The sequence below is a fragment of the Polypterus senegalus genome, chromosome 10 (genome assembly GCF_016835505.1).
Source record: "Polypterus senegalus isolate Bchr_013 chromosome 10, ASM1683550v1, whole genome shotgun sequence".
Classification (NCBI taxonomy): Eukaryota; Metazoa; Chordata; class Cladistia; order Polypteriformes; family Polypteridae; genus Polypterus; species Polypterus senegalus.
The window spans coordinates 20,977,280-20,998,997 of record NC_053163.1 but is presented as its reverse complement, the minus strand read 5'-3'; the positions used below and the strand labels follow the sequence as shown (position 1 = coordinate 20,998,997).

General features: G+C 33.9%; 1 protein-coding gene across 5 annotated transcripts in view; it reads right to left on the bottom strand.

Annotated features, from left to right (window-relative positions):
- LOC120536903 overlaps positions 1–21,718 on the bottom strand; it is a 405,177-nt gene that overhangs the window by 41,124 nt on the left and 342,335 nt on the right. For all 5 annotated transcript variants that reach the window (XM_039765454.1, XM_039765455.1, XM_039765456.1 and 2 more), the window contains 4 exons: positions 21,282–21,371; positions 15,528–15,617; positions 9,760–9,849; positions 3,996–4,085 (listed from right to left, as the gene is read on the bottom strand). In XM_039765454.1, the coding sequence (XP_039621388.1) occupies positions 3,996–4,085; positions 9,760–9,849; positions 15,528–15,617; positions 21,282–21,371 (360 nt within the window). The remainder of the gene's footprint in view (positions 1–3,995; positions 4,086–9,759; positions 9,850–15,527; positions 15,618–21,281; positions 21,372–21,718) is intronic.

Below are 21,718 nucleotides of genomic sequence, written 5' to 3'. Positions count from 1 at the left end.
TTCGATGAGATCCATGAGACAAGTGTTTAATGAGTTTGTACCAAAATTCAGGATACGTTTCTCTGTTTGGAATTTCAGCACAGAAAAAATGAGCTACATCATCAGCAGTTAATATTATTTTTTGCAAAGTAACCAATAAATGCATGTGAGGTAAACCCCGCTTTTGAAATTTGAACGTTCAAATGTATGCTCGGATTTGACCGAACACCGTTTCAAGTTCTTTCAATAAAATTAAGACTTTCTGATAAAACAATCTACTTATGAAGGTCGGAATATCCTGAGCCGATGTAGCAGGTGGAACTGTTTTCAAGAATCTCGGATTTCTGGCCAATGTGGATTGCACGTCATTGTAATGAATAAATCTGGCAGACCAATAGTTCTGGATATTGCCATTGCATCATGATATAATTGTTGCAATGCTCTTGGACTTCCTTGATATGATGATGGTAATATTACTGCTTTACCTATTTTGAATTTGTCTGAACTATTGATATTTGAAGTTTGAACATGATCAATGAGACTTTGCTTATGTTGCGTTCTAAGTTTTATCTGGTTCGATTTAATAAAGAAAAGACGATTAGCTTCAACTTTTAGCTACACATTAATAATGTAATGTTGCATTAGACGTTGAGATGACAGAAGTTGGATAAATACATTGGAACGTATCGCTCATTTTGCCCTGAAAAATTGTGTTGGTGTTATTTGTTTTTCTGAATTCTTGTGTTTCAAATTGTATGACCATCCTGTTTCTCCATCTTGGAAGATCAAAGGAAAGAGTAATGGATCGTAATGTGGTGAATTATTAGACAGAATTGTCGATGCATGTTTTGCTTTTGGATAAACACGAATATCTACTCTGTTTTTGATTTTACGTCTTTCTAATCTATTATTGCTGATAATTTGTCACATGTTGGTTCATTATATATGTGTGGGTGGTCTTTCTGATTCATAAAGAAATACAAGAAAACTTTTTTGTCCGTGTTTTGCAGATACATTTTGTGTAAAGTGTGATACTTTTGGACGTATGGATTTGTATCCATTATTGTCTGTAGAAGTTCAAGTACGTCCGATCGCTTAACTCTTTCGATTCTATGTTGCATCGCTTCTCCATGATCATAAATACATACCTGACCGAATTGTGGTTTCTTTGAACTTGTCGTAGCTTTAATTGTTGCTATACCACAGATTCTCATACCGTATGATCCATTCTTGTGTAAATCTACGTTTTGAGCTTTGAATGATGCGAATGCGAAAAGATTATTGTAGACTCGGATATTTTGCCTGTAGTGTTTGTGGATTTCACTTTCCCCAAACATCAAATCTTTTAATTTTCTTGGATACGCCTCCTCATTGTGTATAAACACTATTTTTACCTGATGGCAACACGAATTAGACAATCTACAGTCTCTGACTTAAACTTCAAAGCCTTACAATGTTTACATACATCTGACATATCACCTATGTCCATATATTCGATCTTTATTCGCCTTTCCGTTATTTCGCCTAGTAATAATTTCCATTTGTTTGCGCTATTGCGATCTTTACTATCTTTTTTTTTGATACTTTCTAATTTTACTACTTTCATATTCTTTAACTTTCTCTACATTTGTATCGCGCAAACATTTTTTTTCAGCCTTTCGAATACCACTGCTTTCATATTCTCTAACCTGCTCTGCATGTGTATCACACCAACGTTTTTGAACGTCTTAATGAAGTTCTACTTTGTCTTTTATTTCTAAGCCCGACTGGACCTGCTTTTCTTCAATTCCACTTGTTCCAGGCTGATTATTACTTTCCTTATTTTCTGAATTTGCACCTAGATTATTCTTTTTCTTTTTTGCATTTTGTTCTCTGCAACGCTTATGGGTCTCTCCCTCCCAGGATTTTTTTTTGTAAGAGAGAGGTAGGATTAAATAAAAAAATAAATAAACAAATAATTAGCACTACAAAAACAAAGAAAGACCAGCATTTTGTGATGATTCTGAGCAATGAAAATGAAATACTTAAATGTCAGCTGTCATACATGAGAGTGTCTTATGGGTAATAGGTTAAAGTGTCTCAGCTGGAAGAAAAAGAGTGATGCACCATTATTAACATGGTTTCTGTTTTCTCCTATAATGGAACAGAACCAGTCAGAAGATTAATGACATCACCTTTGGTACAATCACAGCTAGCCATACCTGTTACATCTACCTGGATACTGAAATCCTTCATTGGAAGACGGCATTCTTTGTCAGACCTGCATTAGAACAGGAAGAGGCACCAACATTAAAGTATCATTTTTGCAACTCAACGGTGCTCAGGGACATTGTCTTATTCTTATCTTTTCTGTCTTCTCTGGAGAAGTTTTAGAGATCTGATACTCAGTTTGGAGCTTTGGGAGCTGTTGATTAAGACTCTGACCTTTATTTTGATTTCTCCTTTTATCTGAAGTTTTATGTTCTATTCTGATGTGATTCATCCAAGATTATGATTACTGTGATTGTTTCTGCTAGTATTAGGGACATGTCCTCTGACGCTGTGATCTCTGAAAGGTTTAAAGATTGTCAAACAGATCATTTCTTATCCTTTGCTGTGGATAACAAACCTATTTTCCAAAGTGCATGCTATGATCTCTTTTTGATTAAACCTTTCTTCTGGTGTCGATCACGTTATTTTATCACAGTTTATTTTGTCTCTTATTCTGACTTTGACATACGTGTTTTTGATCTCATGGTTTTGCCCTTTTCTATCTAGATGTCTGTCTCCCACTTGTTTCTCCAATCCTCATCAGTATGCTGACATAACACATCGAAAATGAGAAGCTTCGCCACTATTAACACCTTACTTTTATTTTTGATTTGGGACATTAAACAGGGTGTTCAGATACAACCTCAACACATTTCCTCTTATCCCGTATGTTTCTAAATGTAGCATAGTTAAAATGATCATTGCTACAAGAAGACAGAACAACAGGAATGCAGGACTGTGGTACAACAGTTGGCTGAAACTGTACAGCATCTAGAATTACGGGTAGCCAGCCAGCAAACCAACTTTGCAGAGGAGTAGGCACGAAGATTGTCAATCAGCATCTAATAGGGTCAGCTTTAAATAGATCAATAACTATTACTGAGTAATTATTTATCTACATGTATAGTGAATATGTTGTGAAGAAGTGTATTAGTATATTATTATATAAGAAGTGTGTCACTCGTAAAAACCCATGCAGAACCTCCATAATAAAGCAGCAGAGAGTTACCACACATGTAAAAGTTTCATGAAAATGAATGGATAAATGTATGGTAATGTTCTCCTGTTTTAATGAAGTTACTTTAAGATTCTGGGAATAAGTAAATAAACGTACTAAAAGTAAAAATAGACTTGCTTGCTATCCGGTTGGGACATCGTAAATAATACAGAACACATTTATGTATTTGTTTGTTTATTTATTTTAATCAAAATGTTACTGTGCTTGTGTATTTCTTTATTTATTCCATAGAGTGTGTCTTGTGGCTTGCTTAATAACTAGTTTACTTGTGGGGAAAAAGGATGGGCTCAGACTCACAAAAGAGAAAAGCTTATAATTCTGCAGTTTAAAAGGGAAATCAGGCTTCCTTCCTATTAATGCCACGGCCTTAATGTGTGCCTTGGTATTAGTTGTGTAGTTTTGGATTGGAGACATCAAGTCACAGAAAGACAACTCCTCATGTTCTAAGCAAATTCATTAATTTATTAAATCATTCCTTCTCGGTTACTGAACAAAAACCACATGGCAAAAGTAAGTTAAACTTGGTATCTAGACTTGAAATACTGGCTTCCCCCATAACCCTTAATGTGAGAAAGTATCTTTAATTTATAGAGGTAAGTCTATTAACTTGGAAAATAGATGGGACACTCTGCCTAGGTTGGGTGCTGGAAAGAAAAGCACAATAGAAAACAAACAACATTCGAGTTTCAAGCTGTAAATAGAAAACTTATATTTTCTGCCAATAAAGATTTGCTTGGTTAATACTTACACCTTCTGAAAGTAAATTGTCATCCAGCTTGTCCAATGCTTTTTGAATTCCATAGGTTGCATCCTTTATATCACTCAGTAACCACTTCACCTGTGTTTAAGAGGAAAGGTCAAATAATCAAATTGTGATTTTGCAGTACAAAAACCCTAAACAGGCTGCCTTTCTATTAATCTGTTCCTTTACTTCAGTTCCACAGTGTGAGCTAGAGGCCAATACTTCTACTGTTGCTCAAAAATTATTAATACAAATTATTAAAAATTGATATATGAAAAATTAGGTTAAACTGCACTTACGAAAACCGCTTTCTGAGTTATTATTATGTTTATATACATATAAGATGTTTCTTTAAATAATGAATAAGTGTATTACCTAGCACACCACATGGTAATCTTCTGGAAAAGTTAATTCAGCATCCTCATAAATAAGCAGTAGAGGGGAGCTGAATAGGTACATTTTTGATGCAGGATGAATGTGACGTAAGCAATCACCTAGTTTAATGAAGTCACTTTTAAATACATTTGGAATAAATAAATACATATTCACATACAAACATGTATACATACTTACTGTACATACATAACAATGCCAACCTATAAATTACTTATAAGATTTTCTATTTATAAAGCTTTTCTTTAGTGAATACAATTTCTTTATTTATACAGAACTCTTAGCCCTTTGCACATCAAAATGTCACTCAACTTGTCAAATTCCTTCCTTTTCCCAGAGATTATTTCTCTCTTTACACTCAATATTGATTTTTCTTGTGTAGAAATAGACATTATCAGAGTCAAAATAAAAAATGCTACCCTTTAGATTATAGCAAACAAAAGCAGGCCTCCATCTTATGAATCTTTAACTTTGTATTAGTTCTGTAGGGTAAGTTGGTGACATCAGGACAAAGAAAGACTTCTTCCAATGTTGTAAGCATAAACTGAGTAGATGTTTTTATGGGTCATTAAAATGATCTTATATCTGAAATGAGATCAAGTGGATTTACTAAACTGAATAATTAGTGCACTCTTACCATGCATGAAATACCAAGATACAAATCTGTTTACTGATTTTTCATTGTGTTCAAATATTTATGGAGATTTTTGAATTTTTCAAATTAATTCTTATTTCAAGAAAATGACATCTTATATAATCAAGCAGATTACATTTGCAGAACTTGTATAACTAATAAAAATAAATGCTACTCTTTAGTTTATAGCAAACAAAAACAGGCCTCCATCCTATGAATCTGGAACTTTCTATTAGTTCTGAAGGGTAAGCTGGTGACATCAGGATAAAAGAAAAATATTTTCTAATGTGGTAAGGAAATTTGGGTGATTAAAAGTCCTTATACCAAAAATGAAGTCAGCATGTGCATGCAGTCAGAAAGATATAGAACATACTATTTTTTGTATTCATATATTTACACAGAGACATTATAATATTGAGCAATGCACATTAGTTTACAGGTGTTTTATCACTTGGGTCAACTCATGCAGCACCCTTACAAATTTGAAAATCAGAGTTGCCAAATGTGTAACTTTTTGATACACGATGGATGGATACAAAAATTTACCAATTTAACGAAGATCTTATTTAAGGTAACTGGGGGCTTACCCTGCTCCTCTTCGCCAACCCCGTATTTGGTTTTCCAGGTACACATTTTTAAGATTTTTTTTTTTTTTCTTGGAATTGTTGCTATTTTATTAGTTTCACTTTTATTTCAGGACTTCGGTAAAGATAATATTTGGAATCTTTTGAGTCCCAACATGCTGAATCTTTTCGATGAGATCCATGAGACAAGTGTTTAATGAGTTTGTACCAAAATTCAGGATACGTTTCTCTGTTTGGAATTTCAGCACAGAAAAATGAGCTACATCATCAGCAGTTAATATTATTTTTGCAAAGTAACCAATAAATGCATGTGAGGTAAACCCCGCTTTTGAAATTTGAACGTTCAAATGTATGCTCGGATTTGACCGAACACCGTTTCAAGTTCTTTCAATAAAATTAAGACTTTCTGATAAAACAATCTACTTATGAAGGTCGGAATATCCTGAGCCGATGTAGCAGGTGGAACTGTTTTCAAGAATCTCCGGATTTCTGGCCAATGTGGATTGCACGTCATTGTAATGAATAAATCTGGCAGACCAATAGTTCTGGATATTGCCATTGCATCATGATATAATTGTTGCAATGCTCTTGGACTTCCTTGATATGATGATGGTAATATTACTGCTTTACCTATTTTGAATTTGTCTGAACTATTGATATTTGAAGTTTGAACATGATCAATGAGACTTTGCTTATGTTGCGTTCTAAGTTTTATCTGGTTCGATTTAATAAAGAAAAGACGATTAGCTTCAACTTTTAGCTACACATTAATAATGTAATGTTGCATTAGACGTTGAGATGACAGAAGTTGGATAAATACATTGGAACGTATCGCTCATTTTGCCCTGAAAAATTGTGTTGGTGTTATTTGTTTTTCTGAATTCTTGTGTTTCAAATTGTATGACCATCCTGTTTCTCCATCTTGGAAGATCAAAGGAAAGAGTAATGGATCGTAATGTGGTGAATTATTAGACAGAATTGTCGATGCATGTTTTGCTTTTGGATAAACACGAATATCTACTCTGTTTTTGATTTTTACGTCTTTCTAATCTATTATTGCTGATAATTTGTCACATGTTGGTTCATTATATATGTGTGGGTGGTCTTTCTGATTCATAAAGAAATACAAGAAAACTTTTTTGTCCGTGTTTTGCAGATACATTTTGTGTAAAGTGTGATACTTTTGGACGTATGGATTTGTATCCATTATTGTCTGTAGAAGTTCAAGTACGTCCGATCGCTTAACTCTTTCGATTCTATGTTGCATCGCTTCTCCATGATCATAAATACATACCTGACCGAATTGTGGTTTCTTTGAACTTGTCGTAGCTTTAATTGTTGCTATACCACAGATTCTCATACCGTATGATCCATTCTTGTGTAAATCTACGTTTTGAGCTTTGAATGATGCGAATGCGAAAAGATTATTGTAGACTCGGATATTTTGCCTGTAGTGTTTGTGGATTTCACTTTCCCCAAACATCAAATCTTTTAATTTTCTTGGATAAGCCTCCTCATTGTGTATAAACACTATTTTTACCTGATGGCAACACGAATTAGACAATCTACAGTCTCTGACTTAAACTTCAAAGCCTTACAATGTTTACATACATCTGACATATCACCTATGTCCATATATTCGATCTTTATTCGCCTTTCCGTTATTTCGCCTAGTAATAATTTCCATTTGTTTGCGCTATTGCGATCTTTACTATCTTTTTTTTTGATACTTTCTAATTTTACTACTTTCATATTCTTTAACTTTCTCTACATTTGTATCGCGCAAACATTTTTTTTCAGCCTTTCGAATACCACTGCTTTCATATTCTCTAACCTGCTCTGCATGTGTATCACACCAACGTTTTTGAACGTCTTAATGAAGTTCTACTTTGTCTTTTATTTCTAAGCCCGACTGGACCTGCTTTTCTTCAATTCCACTTGTTCCAGGCTGATTATTACTTTCCTTATTTTCTGAATTTGCACCTAGATTATTCTTTTTCTTTTTTGCATTTTGTTCTCTGCAACGCTTATGGGTCTCTCCCTCCCAGGATTTTTTTTTGTAAGAGAGGGTAGGATTAAATAAAAAAATAAATAAACAAATAATTAGCACTACAAAAACAAAGAAAGACCAGCATTTTGTGATGATTCTGAGCAATGAAAATGAAATACTTAAATGTCAGCTGTCATACATGAGAGTGTCTTATGGGTAATAGGTTAAAGTGTCTCAGCTGGAAGAAAAAGAGTGATGCACCATTATTAACATGGTTTCTGTTTTCTCCTATAATGGAACAGAACCAGTCAGAAGATTAATGACATCACCTTTGGTACAATCACAGCTAGCCATACCTGTTACATCTACCTGGATACTGAAATCCTTCATTGGAAGACGGCATTCTTTGTCAGACCTGCATTAGAACAGGAAGAGGCACCAACATTAAAGTATCATTTTTGCAACTCAACGGTGCTCAGGGACATTGTCTTATTCTTATCTTTTCTGTCTTCTCTGGAGAAGTTTTAGAGATCTGATACTCAGTTTGGAGCTTTGGGAGCTGTTGATTAAGACTCTGACCTTTATTTTGATTTCTCCTTTTATCTGAAGTTTTATGTTCTATTCTGATGTGATTCATCCAAGATTATGATTACTGTGATTGTTTCTGCTAGTATTAGGGACATGTCCTCTGACGCTGTGATCTCTGAAAGGTTTAAAGATTGTCAAACAGATCATTTCTTATCCTTTGCTGTGGATAACAAACCTATTTTCCAAAGTGCATGCTATGATCTCTTTTTGATTAAACCTTTCTTCTGGTGTCGATCACGTTATTTTATCACAGTTTATTTTGTCTCTTATTCTGACTTTGACATACGTGTTTTTGATCTCATGGTTTTGCCCTTTTCTATCTAGATGTCTGTCTCCCACTTGTTTCTCCAATCCTCATCAGTATGCTGACATAACACATCGAAAATGAGAAGCTTCGCCACTATTAACACCTTACTTTTATTTTTGATTTGGGACATTAAACAGGGTGTTCAGATACAACCTCAACACATTTCCTCTTATCCCGTATGTTTCTAAATGTAGCATAGTTAAAATGATCATTGCTACAAGAAGACAGAACAACAGGAATGCAGGACTGTGGTACAACAGTTGGCTGAAACTGTACAGCATCTAGAATTACGGGTAGCCAGCCAGCAAACCAACTTTGCAGAGGAGTAGGCACGAAGATTGTCAATCAGCATCTAATAGGGTCAGCTTTAAATAGATCAATAACTATTACTGAGTAATTATTTATCTACATGTATAGTGAATATGTTGTGAAGAAGTGTATTAGTATATTATTATATAAGAAGTGTGTCACTCGTAAAAACCCATGCAGAACCTCCATAATAAAGCAGCAGAGAGTTACCACACATGTAAAAGTTTCATGAAAATGAATGGATAAATGTATGGTAATGTTCTCCTGTTTTAATGAAGTTACTTTAAGATTCTGGGAATAAGTAAATAAACGTACTAAAAGTAAAAATAGACTTGCTTGCTATCCGGTTGGGACATCGTAAATAATACAGAACACATTTATGTATTTGTTTGTTTATTTATTTTAATCAAAATGTTACTGTGCTTGTGTATTTCTTTATTTATTCCATAGAGTGTGTCTTGTGGCTTGCTTAATAACTAGTTTACTTGTGGGGAAAAGGATGGGCTCAGACTCACAAAAGAGAAAAGCTTATAATTCTGCAGTTTAAAAGGGAAATCAGGCTTCCTTCCTATTAATGCCACGGCCTTAATGTGTGCCTTGGTATTAGTTGTGTAGTTTTGGATTGGAGACATCAAGTCACAGAAAGACAACTCCTCATGTTCTAAGCAAATTCATTAATTTATTAAATCATTCCTTCTCGGTTACTGAACAAAACCACATGGCAAAAGTAAGTTAAACTTGGTATCTAGACTTGAAATACTGGCTTCCCCCATAACCCTTAATGTGAGAAAGTATCTTTAATTTATAGAGGTAAGTCTATTAACTTGGAAAATAGATGGGACACTCTGCCTAGGTTGGGTGCTGGAAAGAAAAGCACAATAGAAAACAAACAACATTCGAGTTTCAAGCTGTAAATAGAAAACTTATATTTTCTGCCAATAAAGATTTGCTTGGTTAATACTTACACCTTCTGAAAGTAAATTGTCATCCAGCTTGTCCAATGCTTTTTGAATTCCATAGGTTGCATCCTTTATATCACTCAGTAACCACTTCACCTGTGTTTAAGAGGAAAGGTCAAATAATCAAATTGTGATTTTGCAGTACAAAAACCCTAAACAGGCTGCCTTTCTATTAATCTGTTCCTTTACTTCAGTTCCACAGTGTGAGCTAGAGGCCAATACTTCTACTGTTGCTCAAAAATTATTAATACAAATTATTAAAATTGATATATGAAAAATTAGGTTAAACTGCACTTACGAAAACCGCTTTCTGAGTTATTATTATGTTTATATACATATAAGATGTTTCTTTAAATAATGAATAAGTGTATTACCTAGCACACCACATGGTAATCTTCTGGAAAAGTTAATTCAGCATCCTCATAAATAAGCAGTAGAGGGGAGCTGAATAGGTACATTTTTGATGCAGGATGAATGTGACGTAAGCAATCACCTAGTTTAATGAAGTCACTTTTAAATACATTTGGAATAAATAAATACATATTCACATACAAACATGTATACATACTTACTGTACATACATAACAATGCCAACCTATAAATTACTTATAAGATTTTCTATTTATAAAGCTTTTCTTTAGTGAATACAATTTCTTTATTTATACAGAACTCTTAGCCCTTTGCACATCAAAATGTCACTCAACTTGTCAAATTCCTTCCTTTTCCCAGAGATTATTTCTCTCTTTACACTCAATATTGATTTTTCTTGTGTAGAAATAGACATTATCAGAGTCAAAATAAAAAATGCTACCCTTTAGATTATAGCAAACAAAAGCAGGCCTCCATCTTATGAATCTTTAACTTTGTATTAGTTCTGTAGGGTAAGTTGGTGACATCAGGACAAAGAAAGACTTCTTCCAATGTTGTAAGCATAAACTGAGTAGATGTTTTTATGGGTCATTAAAATGATCTTATATCTGAAATGAGATCAAGTGGATTTACTAAACTGAATAATTAGTGCACTCTTACCATGCATGAAATACCAAGATACAAATCTGTTTACTGATTTTTCATTGTGTTCAAATATTTATGGAGATTTTTTGAATTTTTCAAATTAATTCTTATTTCAAGAAAATGACATCTTATATAATCAAGCAGATTACATTTGCAGAACTTGTATAACTAATAAAAATAAATGCTACTCTTTAGTTTATAGCAAACAAAAACAGGCCTCCATCCTATGAATCTGGAACTTTCTATTAGTTCTGAAGGGTAAGCTGGTGACATCAGGATAAAAGAAAAATATTTTCTAATGTGGTAAGGAAATTTGGGTGATTAAAAGTCCTTATACCAAAAATGAAGTCAGCATGTGCATGCAGTCAGAAAGATATAGAACATACTATTTTTTGTATTCATATATTTACACAGAGACATTATAATATTGAGCAATGCACATTAGTTTACAGGTGTTTTATCACTTGGGTCAACTCATGCAGCACCCTTACAAATTTGAAAATCAGAGTTGCCAAATGTGTAACTTTTTGATACACGATGGATGGATACAAAAATTTACCAATTTAACGAAGATCTTATTTAAGGTAACTGGGGGCTTCGCCCCTGCTCCCTTCGCTCGCCAACCCCCGTATTTGGTTTTCCAGATACACATTTTAAGTTTTTTTTTTCTTGGAATTGTTGCTATTTTATTAGTTTCACTTTTATTTCAGGACTTCGGTAAAGATAATATTTGGAATCTTTTGAGTCCCAACATGCTGAATCTTTTCGATGAGATCCATGAGACAAGTGTTTAATGAGTTTGTACCAAAATTCAGGATACGTTTCTCTGTTTGGAATTTCAGCACAGAAAAATGAGCTACATCATCAGCAGTTAATATTATTTTTTGCAAAGTAACCAATAAATGCATGTGAGGTAAACCCCGCTTTTGAAATTTGAACGTTCAAATGTATGCTCGGATTTGACCGAACACCGTTTCAAGTTCTTTCAATAAAATTAAGACTTTCTGATAAAACAATCTACTTATGAAGGTCGGAATATCCTGAGCCGATGTAGCAGGTGGAACTGTTTTCAAGAATCTCCGGATTTCTGGCCAATGTGGATTGCACGTCATTGTAATGAATAAATCTGGCAGACCAATAGTTCTGGATATTGCCATTGCATCATGATATAATTGTTGCAATGCTCTTGGACTTCCTTGATATGATGATGGTAATATTACTGCTTTACCTATTTTGAATTTGTCTGAACTATTGATATTTGAAGTTTGAACATGATCAATGAGACTTTGCTTATGTTGCGTTCTAAGTTTTATCTGGTTCGATTTAATAAAGAAAAGACGATTAGCTTCAACTTTTAGCTACACATTAATAATGTAATGTTGCATTAGACGTTGAGATGACAGAAGTTGGATAAATACATTGGAACGTATCGCTCATTTTGCCCTGAAAAATTGTGTTGGTGTTATTTGTTTTTCTGAATTCTTGTGTTTCAAATTGTATGACCATCCTGTTTCTCCATCTTGGAAGATCAAAGGAAAGAGTAATGGATCGTAATGTGGTGAATTATTAGACAGAATTGTCGATGCATGTTTTGCTTTTGGATAAACACGAATATCTACTCTGTTTTTGATTTTTACGTCTTTCTAATCTATTATTGCTGATAATTTGTCACATGTTGGTTCATTATATATGTGTGGGTGGTCTTTCTGATTCATAAAGAAATACAAGAAAACTTTTTTGTCCGTGTTTTGCAGATACATTTTGTGTAAAGTGTGATACTTTTGGACGTATGGATTTGTATCCATTATTGTCTGTAGAAGTTCAAGTACGTCCGATCGCTTAACTCTTTCGATTCTATGTTGCATCGCTTCTCCATGATCATAAATACATACCTGACCGAATTGTGGTTTCTTTGAACTTGTCGTAGCTTTAATTGTTGCTATACCACAGATTCTCATACCGTATGATCCATTCTTGTGTAAATCTACGTTTTGAGCTTTGAATGATGCGAATGCGAAAAGATTATTGTAGACTCGGATATTTTGCCTGTAGTGTTTGTGGATTTCACTTTCCCCAAACATCAAATCTTTTAATTTTCTTGGATACGCCTCCTCATTGTGTATAAACACTATTTTTACCTGATGGCAACACGAATTAGACAATCTACAGTCTCTGACTTAAACTTCAAAGCCTTACAATGTTTACATACATCTGACATATCACCTATGTCCATATATTCGATCTTTATTCGCCTTTCCGTTATTTCGCCTAGTAATAATTTCCATTTGTTTGCGCTATTGCGATCTTTACTATCTTTTTTTTTGATACTTTCTAATTTTACTACTTTCATATTCTTTAACTTTCTCTACATTTGTATCAGCAAACATTTTTTTTCAGCCTTTCGAATACCACTGCTTTCATATTCTCTAACCTGCTCTGCATGTGTATCACACCAACGTTTTTGAACGTCTTAATGAAGTTCTACTTTGTCTTTTATTTCTAAGCCCGACTGGACCTGCTTTTCTTCAATTCCACTTGTTCCAGGCTGATTATTACTTTCCTTATTTTCTGAATTTGCACCTAGATTATTCTTTTTCTTTTTTGCATTTTGTTCTCTGCAACGCTTATGGGTCTCTCCCTCCCAGGATTTTTTTTTTTGTAAGAGAGAGGTAGGATTAAATAAAAAAATAAATAAACAAATAATTAGCACTACAAAAACAAAGAAAGACCAGCATTTTGTGATGATTCTGAGCAATGAAAATGAAATACTTAAATGTCAGCTGTCATACATGAGAGTGTCTTATGGGTAATAGGTTAAAGTGTCTCAGCTGGAAGAAAAAGAGTGATGCACCATTATTAACATGGTTTCTGTTTTCTCCTATAATGGAACAGAACCAGTCAGAAGATTAATGACATCACCTTTGGTACAATCACAGCTAGCCATACCTGTTACATCTACCTGGATACTGAAATCCTTCATTGGAAGACGGCATTCTTTGTCAGACCTGCATTAGAACAGGAAGAGGCACCAACATTAAAGTATCATTTTTGCAACTCAACGGTGCTCAGGGACATTGTCTTATTCTTATCTTTTCTGTCTTCTCTGGAGAAGTTTTAGAGATCTGATACTCAGTTTGGAGCTTTGGGAGCTGTTGATTAAGACTCTGACCTTTATTTTGATTTCTCCTTTTATCTGAAGTTTTATGTTCTATTCTGATGTGATTCATCCAAGATTATGATTACTGTGATTGTTTCTGCTAGTATTAGGGACATGTCCTCTGACGCTGTGATCTCTGAAAGGTTTAAAGATTGTCAAACAGATCATTTCTTATCCTTTGCTGTGGATAACAAACCTATTTTCCAAAGTGCATGCTATGATCTCTTTTTGATTAAACCTTTCTTCTGGTGTCGATCACGTTATTTTATCACAGTTTATTTTGTCTCTTATTCTGACTTTGACATACGTGTTTTTGATCTCATGGTTTTGCCCTTTTCTATCTAGATGTCTGTCTCCCACTTGTTTCTCCAATCCTCATCAGTATGCTGACATAACACATCGAAAATGAGAAGCTTCGCCACTATTAACACCTTACTTTTATTTTTGATTTGGGACATTAAACAGGGTGTTCAGATACAACCTCAACACATTTCCTCTTATCCCGTATGTTTCTAAATGTAGCATAGTTAAAATGATCATTGCTACAAGAAGACAGAACAACAGGAATGCAGGACTGTGGTACAACAGTTGGCTGAAACTGTACAGCATCTAGAATTACGGGTAGCCAGCCAGCAAACCAACTTTGCAGAGGAGTAGGCACGAAGATTGTCAATCAGCATCTAATAGGGTCAGCTTTAAATAGATCAATAACTATTACTGAGTAATTATTTATCTACATGTATAGTGAATATGTTGTGAAGAAGTGTATTAGTATATTATTATATAAGAAGTGTGTCACTCGTAAAAACCCATGCAGAACCTCCATAATAAAGCAGCAGAGAGTTACCACACATGTAAAAGTTTCATGAAAATGAATGGATAAATGTATGGTAATGTTCTCCTGTTTTAATGAAGTTACTTTAAGATTCTGGGAATAAGTAAATAAACGTACTAAAAGTAAAAATAGACTTGCTTGCTATCCGGTTGGGACATCGTAAATAATACAGAACACATTTATGTATTTGTTTGTTTATTTATTTTAATCAAAATGTTACTGTGCTTGTGTATTTCTTTATTTATTCCATAGAGTGTGTCTTGTGGCTTGCTTAATAACTAGTTTACTTGTGGGGAAAAGGATGGGCTCAGACTCACAAAAGAGAAAAGCTTATAATTCTGCAGTTTAAAAGGGAAATCAGGCTTCCTTCCTATTAATGCCACGGCCTTAATGTGTGCCTTGGTATTAGTTGTGTAGTTTTGGATTGGAGACATCAAGTCACAGAAAGACAACTCCTCATGTTCTAAGCAAATTCATTAATTTATTAAATCATTCCTTCTCGGTTACTGAACAAAAACCACATGGCAAAAGTAAGTTAAACTTGGTATCTAGACTTGAAATACTGGCTTCCCCCATAACCCTTAATGTGAGAAAGTATCTTTAATTTATAGAGGTAAGTCTATTAACTTGGAAAATAGATGGGACACTCTGCCTAGGTTGGGTGCTGGAAAGAAAAGCACAATAGAAAACAAACAACATTTGAGTTTCAAGCTGTAAATAGAAAACTTATATTTTCTGCCAATAAAGATTTGCTTGGTTAATACTTACACCTTCTGAAAGTAAATTGTCATCCAGCTTGTCCAATGCTTTTTGAATTCCATAGGTTGCATCCTTTATATCACTCAGTAACCACTTCACCTGTGTTTAAGAGGAAAGGTCAAATAATCAAATTGTGATTTTGCAGTACAAAACCCTAAACAGGCTGCCTTTCTATTAATCTGTTCCTTTACTTCAGTTCCACAGTGTGAGCTAGAGGCCAATACTTCTACTGTTGCTCAAAAATTATTAATACAAATTATTAAAAATTGATATATGAAAAATTAGGTTAAACTGCACTTACGAAAACCGCTTTCTGAGTTATTATTATGTTTATATACATATAAGATGTTTCTTTAAATAATGAATAAGTGTATTACCTAGCACACCACATGGTAATCTTCTGGAAAAGTTAATTCAGCATCCTCATAAATAAGCAGTAGAGGGGAGCTGAATAGGTACATTTTTGATGCAGGATGAATGTGACGTAAGCAATCACCTAGTTTAATGAAGTCACTTTTAAATACATTTGGAATAAATAAATACATATTCACATACAAACATGTATACATACTTACTGTACATACATAACAATGCCAACCTATAAATTACTTATAAGATTTTCTATTTATAAAGCTTTTCTTTAGTGAATACAATTTCTTTATTTATACAGAACTCTTAGCCCTTTGCACATCAAAATGTCACTCAACTTGTCAAATTCCTTCCTTTTCCCAGAGATTATTTCTCTCTTTACACTCAATATTGATTTTTCTTGTGTAGAAATAGACATTATCAGAGTCAAAATAAAAATGCTACCCTTTAGATTATAGCAAACAAAAGCAGGCCTCCATCTTATGAATCTTTAACTTTGTATTAGTTCTGTAGGGTAAGTTGGTGACATCAGGACAAAGAAAGACTTCTTCCAATGTTGTAAGCATAAACTGAGTAGATGTTTTTATGGGTCATTAAAATGATCTTATATCTGAAATGAGATCAAGTGGATTTACTAAACTGAATAATTAGTGCACTCTTACCATGCATGAAATACCAAGATACAAATCTGTTTACTGATTTTTCATTGTGTTCAAATATTTATGGAGATTTTTGAATTTTTCAAATTAATTCTTATTTCAAGAAAATGACATCTTATATAATCAAGCAGATTACATTTGCAGAACTTGTATAACTAATAAAAATAAATGCTACTCTTTAGTTTATAGCAAACAAAAACAGGCCTCCATCCTATGAATCTGGAACTTTCTATTAGTTCTGAAGGGTAAGCTGGTGACATCAGGATAAAAGAAAAATATTTTCTAATGTGGTAAGGAAATTTGGGTGATTAAAAGTCCTTATACCAAAAATGAAGTCAGCATGTGCATGCAGTCAGAAAGATATAGAACATACTATTTTTTGTATTCATATATTTACACAGAGACATTATAATATTGAGCAATGCACATTAGTTTACAGGTGTTTTATCACTTGGGTCAACTCATGCAGCACCCTTACAAATTTGAAAATCAGAGTTGCCAAATGTGTAACTTTTTGATACACGATGGATGGATACAAAAATTTACCAATTTAACGAAGATCTTATTTAAGGTAACTGGGGGCTTAGCCCCTCCTCCTTCGCCAACCCCGTATTTGGTTTTCCAGGTACACATTTTAAGATTTTTTTTTTTCTTGGAATTGTTGCTATTTTATTAGTTTCACTTTTATTTCAGGACTTCGGTAAAGATAATATTTGGAATCTTTTGAGTCCCAACATGCTGAATCTTTTCGATGAGATCCATGAGACAAGTGTTTAATGAGTTTGTACCAAAATTCAGGATACGTTTCTCTGTTTGGAATTTCAGCACAGAAAAAATGAGCTACATCATCAGCAGTTAATATTATTTTTTGCAAAGTAACCAATAAATGCATGTGAGGTAAACCCCGCTTTTGAAATTTGAACGTTCAAATGTATGCTCGGATTTGACCGAACACCGTTTCAAGTTCTTTCAATAAAATTAAGACTTTCTGATAAAACAATCTACTTATGAAGGTCGGAATATCCTGAGCCGATGTAGCAGGTGGAACTGTTTTCAAGAATCTCGGATTTCTGGCCAATGTGGATTGCACGTCATTGTAATGAATAAATCTGGCAGACCAATAGTTCTGGATATTGCCATTGCATCATGATATAATTGTTGCAATGCTCTTGGACTTCCTTGATATGATGATGGTAATATTACTGCTTTACCTATTTTGAATTTGTCTGAACTATTGATATTTGAAGTTTGAACATGATCAATGAGACTTTGCTTATGTTGCGTTCTAAGTTTTATCTGGTTCGATTTAATAAAGAAAAGACGATTAGCTTCAACTTTTAGCTACACATTAATAATGTAATGTTGCATTAGACGTTGAGATGACAGAAGTTGGATAAATACATTGGAACGTATCGCTCATTTTGCCCTGAAAAATTGTGTTGGTGTTATTTGTTTTTCTGAATTCTTGTGTTTCAAATTGTATGACCATCCTGTTTCTCCATCTTGGAAGATCAAAGGAAAGAGTAATGGATCGTAATGTGGTGAATTATTAGACAGAATTGTCGATGCATGTTTTGCTTTTGGATAAACACGAATATCTACTCTGTTTTTGATTTTTACGTCTTTCTAATCTATTATTGCTGATAATTTGTCACATGTTGGTTCATTATATATGTGTGGGTGGTCTTTCTGATTCATAAAGAAATACAAGAAAACTTTTTTGTCCGTGTTTTGCAGATACATTTTGTGTAAAGTGTGATACTTTTGGACGTATGGATTTGTATCCATTATTGTCTGTAGAAGTTCAAGTACGTCCGATCGCTTAACTCTTTCGATTCTATGTTGCATCGCTTCTCCATGATCATAAATACATACCTGACCGAATTGTGGTTTCTTTGAACTTGTCGTAGCTTTAATTGTTGCTATACCACAGATTCTCATACCGTATGATCCATTCTTGTGTAAATCTACGTTTTGAGCTTTGAATGATGCGAATGCGAAAAGATTATTGTAGACTCGGATATTTTGCCTGTAGTGTTTGTGGATTTCACTTTCCCCAAACATCAAATCTTTTAATTTTCTTGGATAAGCCTCCTCATTGTGTATAAACACTATTTTTACCTGATGGCAACACGAATTAGACAATCTACAGTCTCTGACTTAAACTTCAAAGCCTTACAATGTTTACATACATCTGACATATCACCTATGTCCATATATTCGATCTTTATTCGCCTTTCCGTTATTTCCTAGTAATAATTTCCATTTGTTTGCTATTGCGATCTTTACTATCTTTTTTTGATACTTTCTAATTTTACTACTTTCATATTCTTTAACTTTCTCTACATTTGTATCAGCAAAACATTTTTTCAGCCTTTCAATACCACTGCTTTCATATTCTCTAACCTGCTCTGCATGTGTATCACACCAACGTTTTTGAACGTCTTAATGAAGTTCTACTTTGTCTTTTATTTCTAAGCCCGACTGGACCTGCTTTTCTTCAATTCCACTTGTTCCAGGCTAATTATTACTTTCCTTATTTTCTGAATTTGCACCTAGATTATTCTTTTTCTTTTTTGCATTTTGTTCTCTGCAACGCTTATGGGTCTCTCCCTCCCAGGATTTTTTTTTTTGTAAGAGAGAGGTAGGATTAAATAAAAAAATAAATAAACAAATAATTAGCACTACAAAAACAAAGAAAGACCAGCATTTTGTGATGATTCTGAGCAATGAAAATGAAATACTTAAATGTCAGCTGTCATACATGAGAGTGTCTTATGGGTAATAGGTTAAAGTGTCTCAGCTGGAAGAAAAAGAGTGATGCACCATTATTAACATGGTTTCTGTTTTCTCCTATAATGGAACAGAACCAGTCAGAAGATTAATGACATCACCTTTGGTACAATCACAGCTAGCCATACCTGTTACATCTACCTGGATACTGAAATCCTTCATTGGAAGACGGCATTCTTTGTCAGACCTGCATTAGAACAGGAAGAGGCACCAACATTAAAGTATCATTTTTGCAACTCAACGGTGCTCAGGGACATTGTCTTATTCTTATCTTTTCTGTCTTCTCTGGAGAAGTTTTAGAGATCTGATACTCAGTTTGGAGCTTTGGGAGCTGTTGATTAAGACTCTGACCTTTATTTTGATTTCTCCTTTTATCTGAAGTTTTATGTTCTATTCTGATGTGATTCATCCAAGATTATGATTACTGTGATTGTTTCTGCTAGTATTAGGGACATGTCCTCTGACGCTGTGATCTCTGAAAGGTTTAAAGATTGTCAAACAGATCATTTCTTATCCTTTGCTGTGGATAACAAACCTATTTTCCAAAGTGCATGCTATGATCTCTTTTTGATTAAACCTTTCTTCTGGTGTCGATCACGTTATTTTATCACAGTTTATTTTGTCTCTTATTCTGACTTTGACATACGTGTTTTTGATCTCATGGTTTTGCCCTTTTCTATCTAGATGTCTGTCTCCCACTTGTTTCTCCAATCCTCATCAGTATGCTGACATAACACATCGAAAATGAGAAGCTTCGCCACTATTAACACCTTACTTTTATTTTTGATTTGGGACATTAAACAGGGTGTTCAGATACAACCTCAACACATTTCCTCTTATCCCGTATGTTTCTAAATGTAGCATAGTTAAAATGATCATTGCTACAAGAAGACAGAACAACAGGAATGCAGGACTGTGGTACAACAGTTGGCTGAAACTGTACAGCATCTAGAATTACGGGTAGCCAGCCAGCAAACCAACTTTGCAGAGGAGTAGGCACGAAGATTGTCAATCAGCATCTAATAGGGTCAGCTTTAAATAGATCAATAACTATTACTGAGTAATTATTTATCTACATGTATAGTGAATATGTTGTGAAGAAGTGTATTAGTATATTATTATATAAGAAGTGTGTCACTCGTAAAAACCCATGCAGAACCTCCATAATAAAGCAGCAGAGAGTTACCACACATGTAAAAGTTTCATGAAAATGAATGGATAAATGTATGGTAATGTTCTCCTGTTTTAATGAAGTTACTTTAAGATTCTGGGAATAAGTAAATAAACGTACTAAAAGTAAAAATAGACTTGCTTGCTATCCGGTTGGGACATCGTAAATAATACAGAACACATTTATGTATTTGTTTGTTTATTTATTTTAATCAAAATGTTACTGTGCTTGTGTATTTCTTTATTTATTCCATAGAGTGTGTCTTGTGGCTTGCTTAATAACTAGTTTACTTGTGGGGAAAAGGATGGGCTCAGACTCACAAAAGAGAAAAGCTTATAATTCTGCAGTTTAAAAGGGAAATCAGGCTTCCTTCCTATTAATGCCACGGCCTTAATGTGTGCCTTGGTATTAGTTGTGTAGTTTTGGATTGGAGACATCAAGTCACAGAAAGACAACTCCTCATGTTCTAAGCAAATTCATTAATTTATTAAATCATTCCTTCTCGGTTACTGAACAAAAACCACATGGCAAAAGTAAGTTAAACTTGGTATCTAGACTTGAAATACTGGCTTCCCCCATAACCCTTAATGTGAGAAAGTATCTTTAATTTATAGAGGTAAGTCTATTAACTTGGAAAATAGATGGGACACTCTGCCTAGGTTGGGTGCTGGAAAGAAAAGCACAATAGAAAACAAACAACATTCGAGTTTCAAGCTGTAAATAGAAAACTTATATTTTCTGCCAATAAAGATTTGCTTGGTTAATACTTACACCTTCTGAAAGTAAATTGTCATCCAGCTTGTCCAATGCTTTTTGAATTCCATAGGTTGCATCCTTTATATCACTCAGTAACCACTTCACCTGTGTTTAAGAGGAAAGGTCAAATAATCAAATTGTGATTTTGCAGTACAAAACCCTAAACAGGCTGCCTTTCTATTAATCTGTTCCTTTACTTCAGTTCCACAGTGTGAGCTAGAGGCCAATACTTCTACTGTTGCTCAAAAATTATTAATACAAATTATTAAAAATTGATATATGAAAAATTAGGTTAAACTGCACTTACGAAAACCGCTTTCTGAGTTATTATTATGTTTATATACATATAAGATGTTTCTTTAAATAATGAATAAGTGTATTACCTAGCACACCACATGGTAATCTTCTGGAAAAGTTAATTCAGCATCCTCATAAATAAGCAGTAGAGGGGA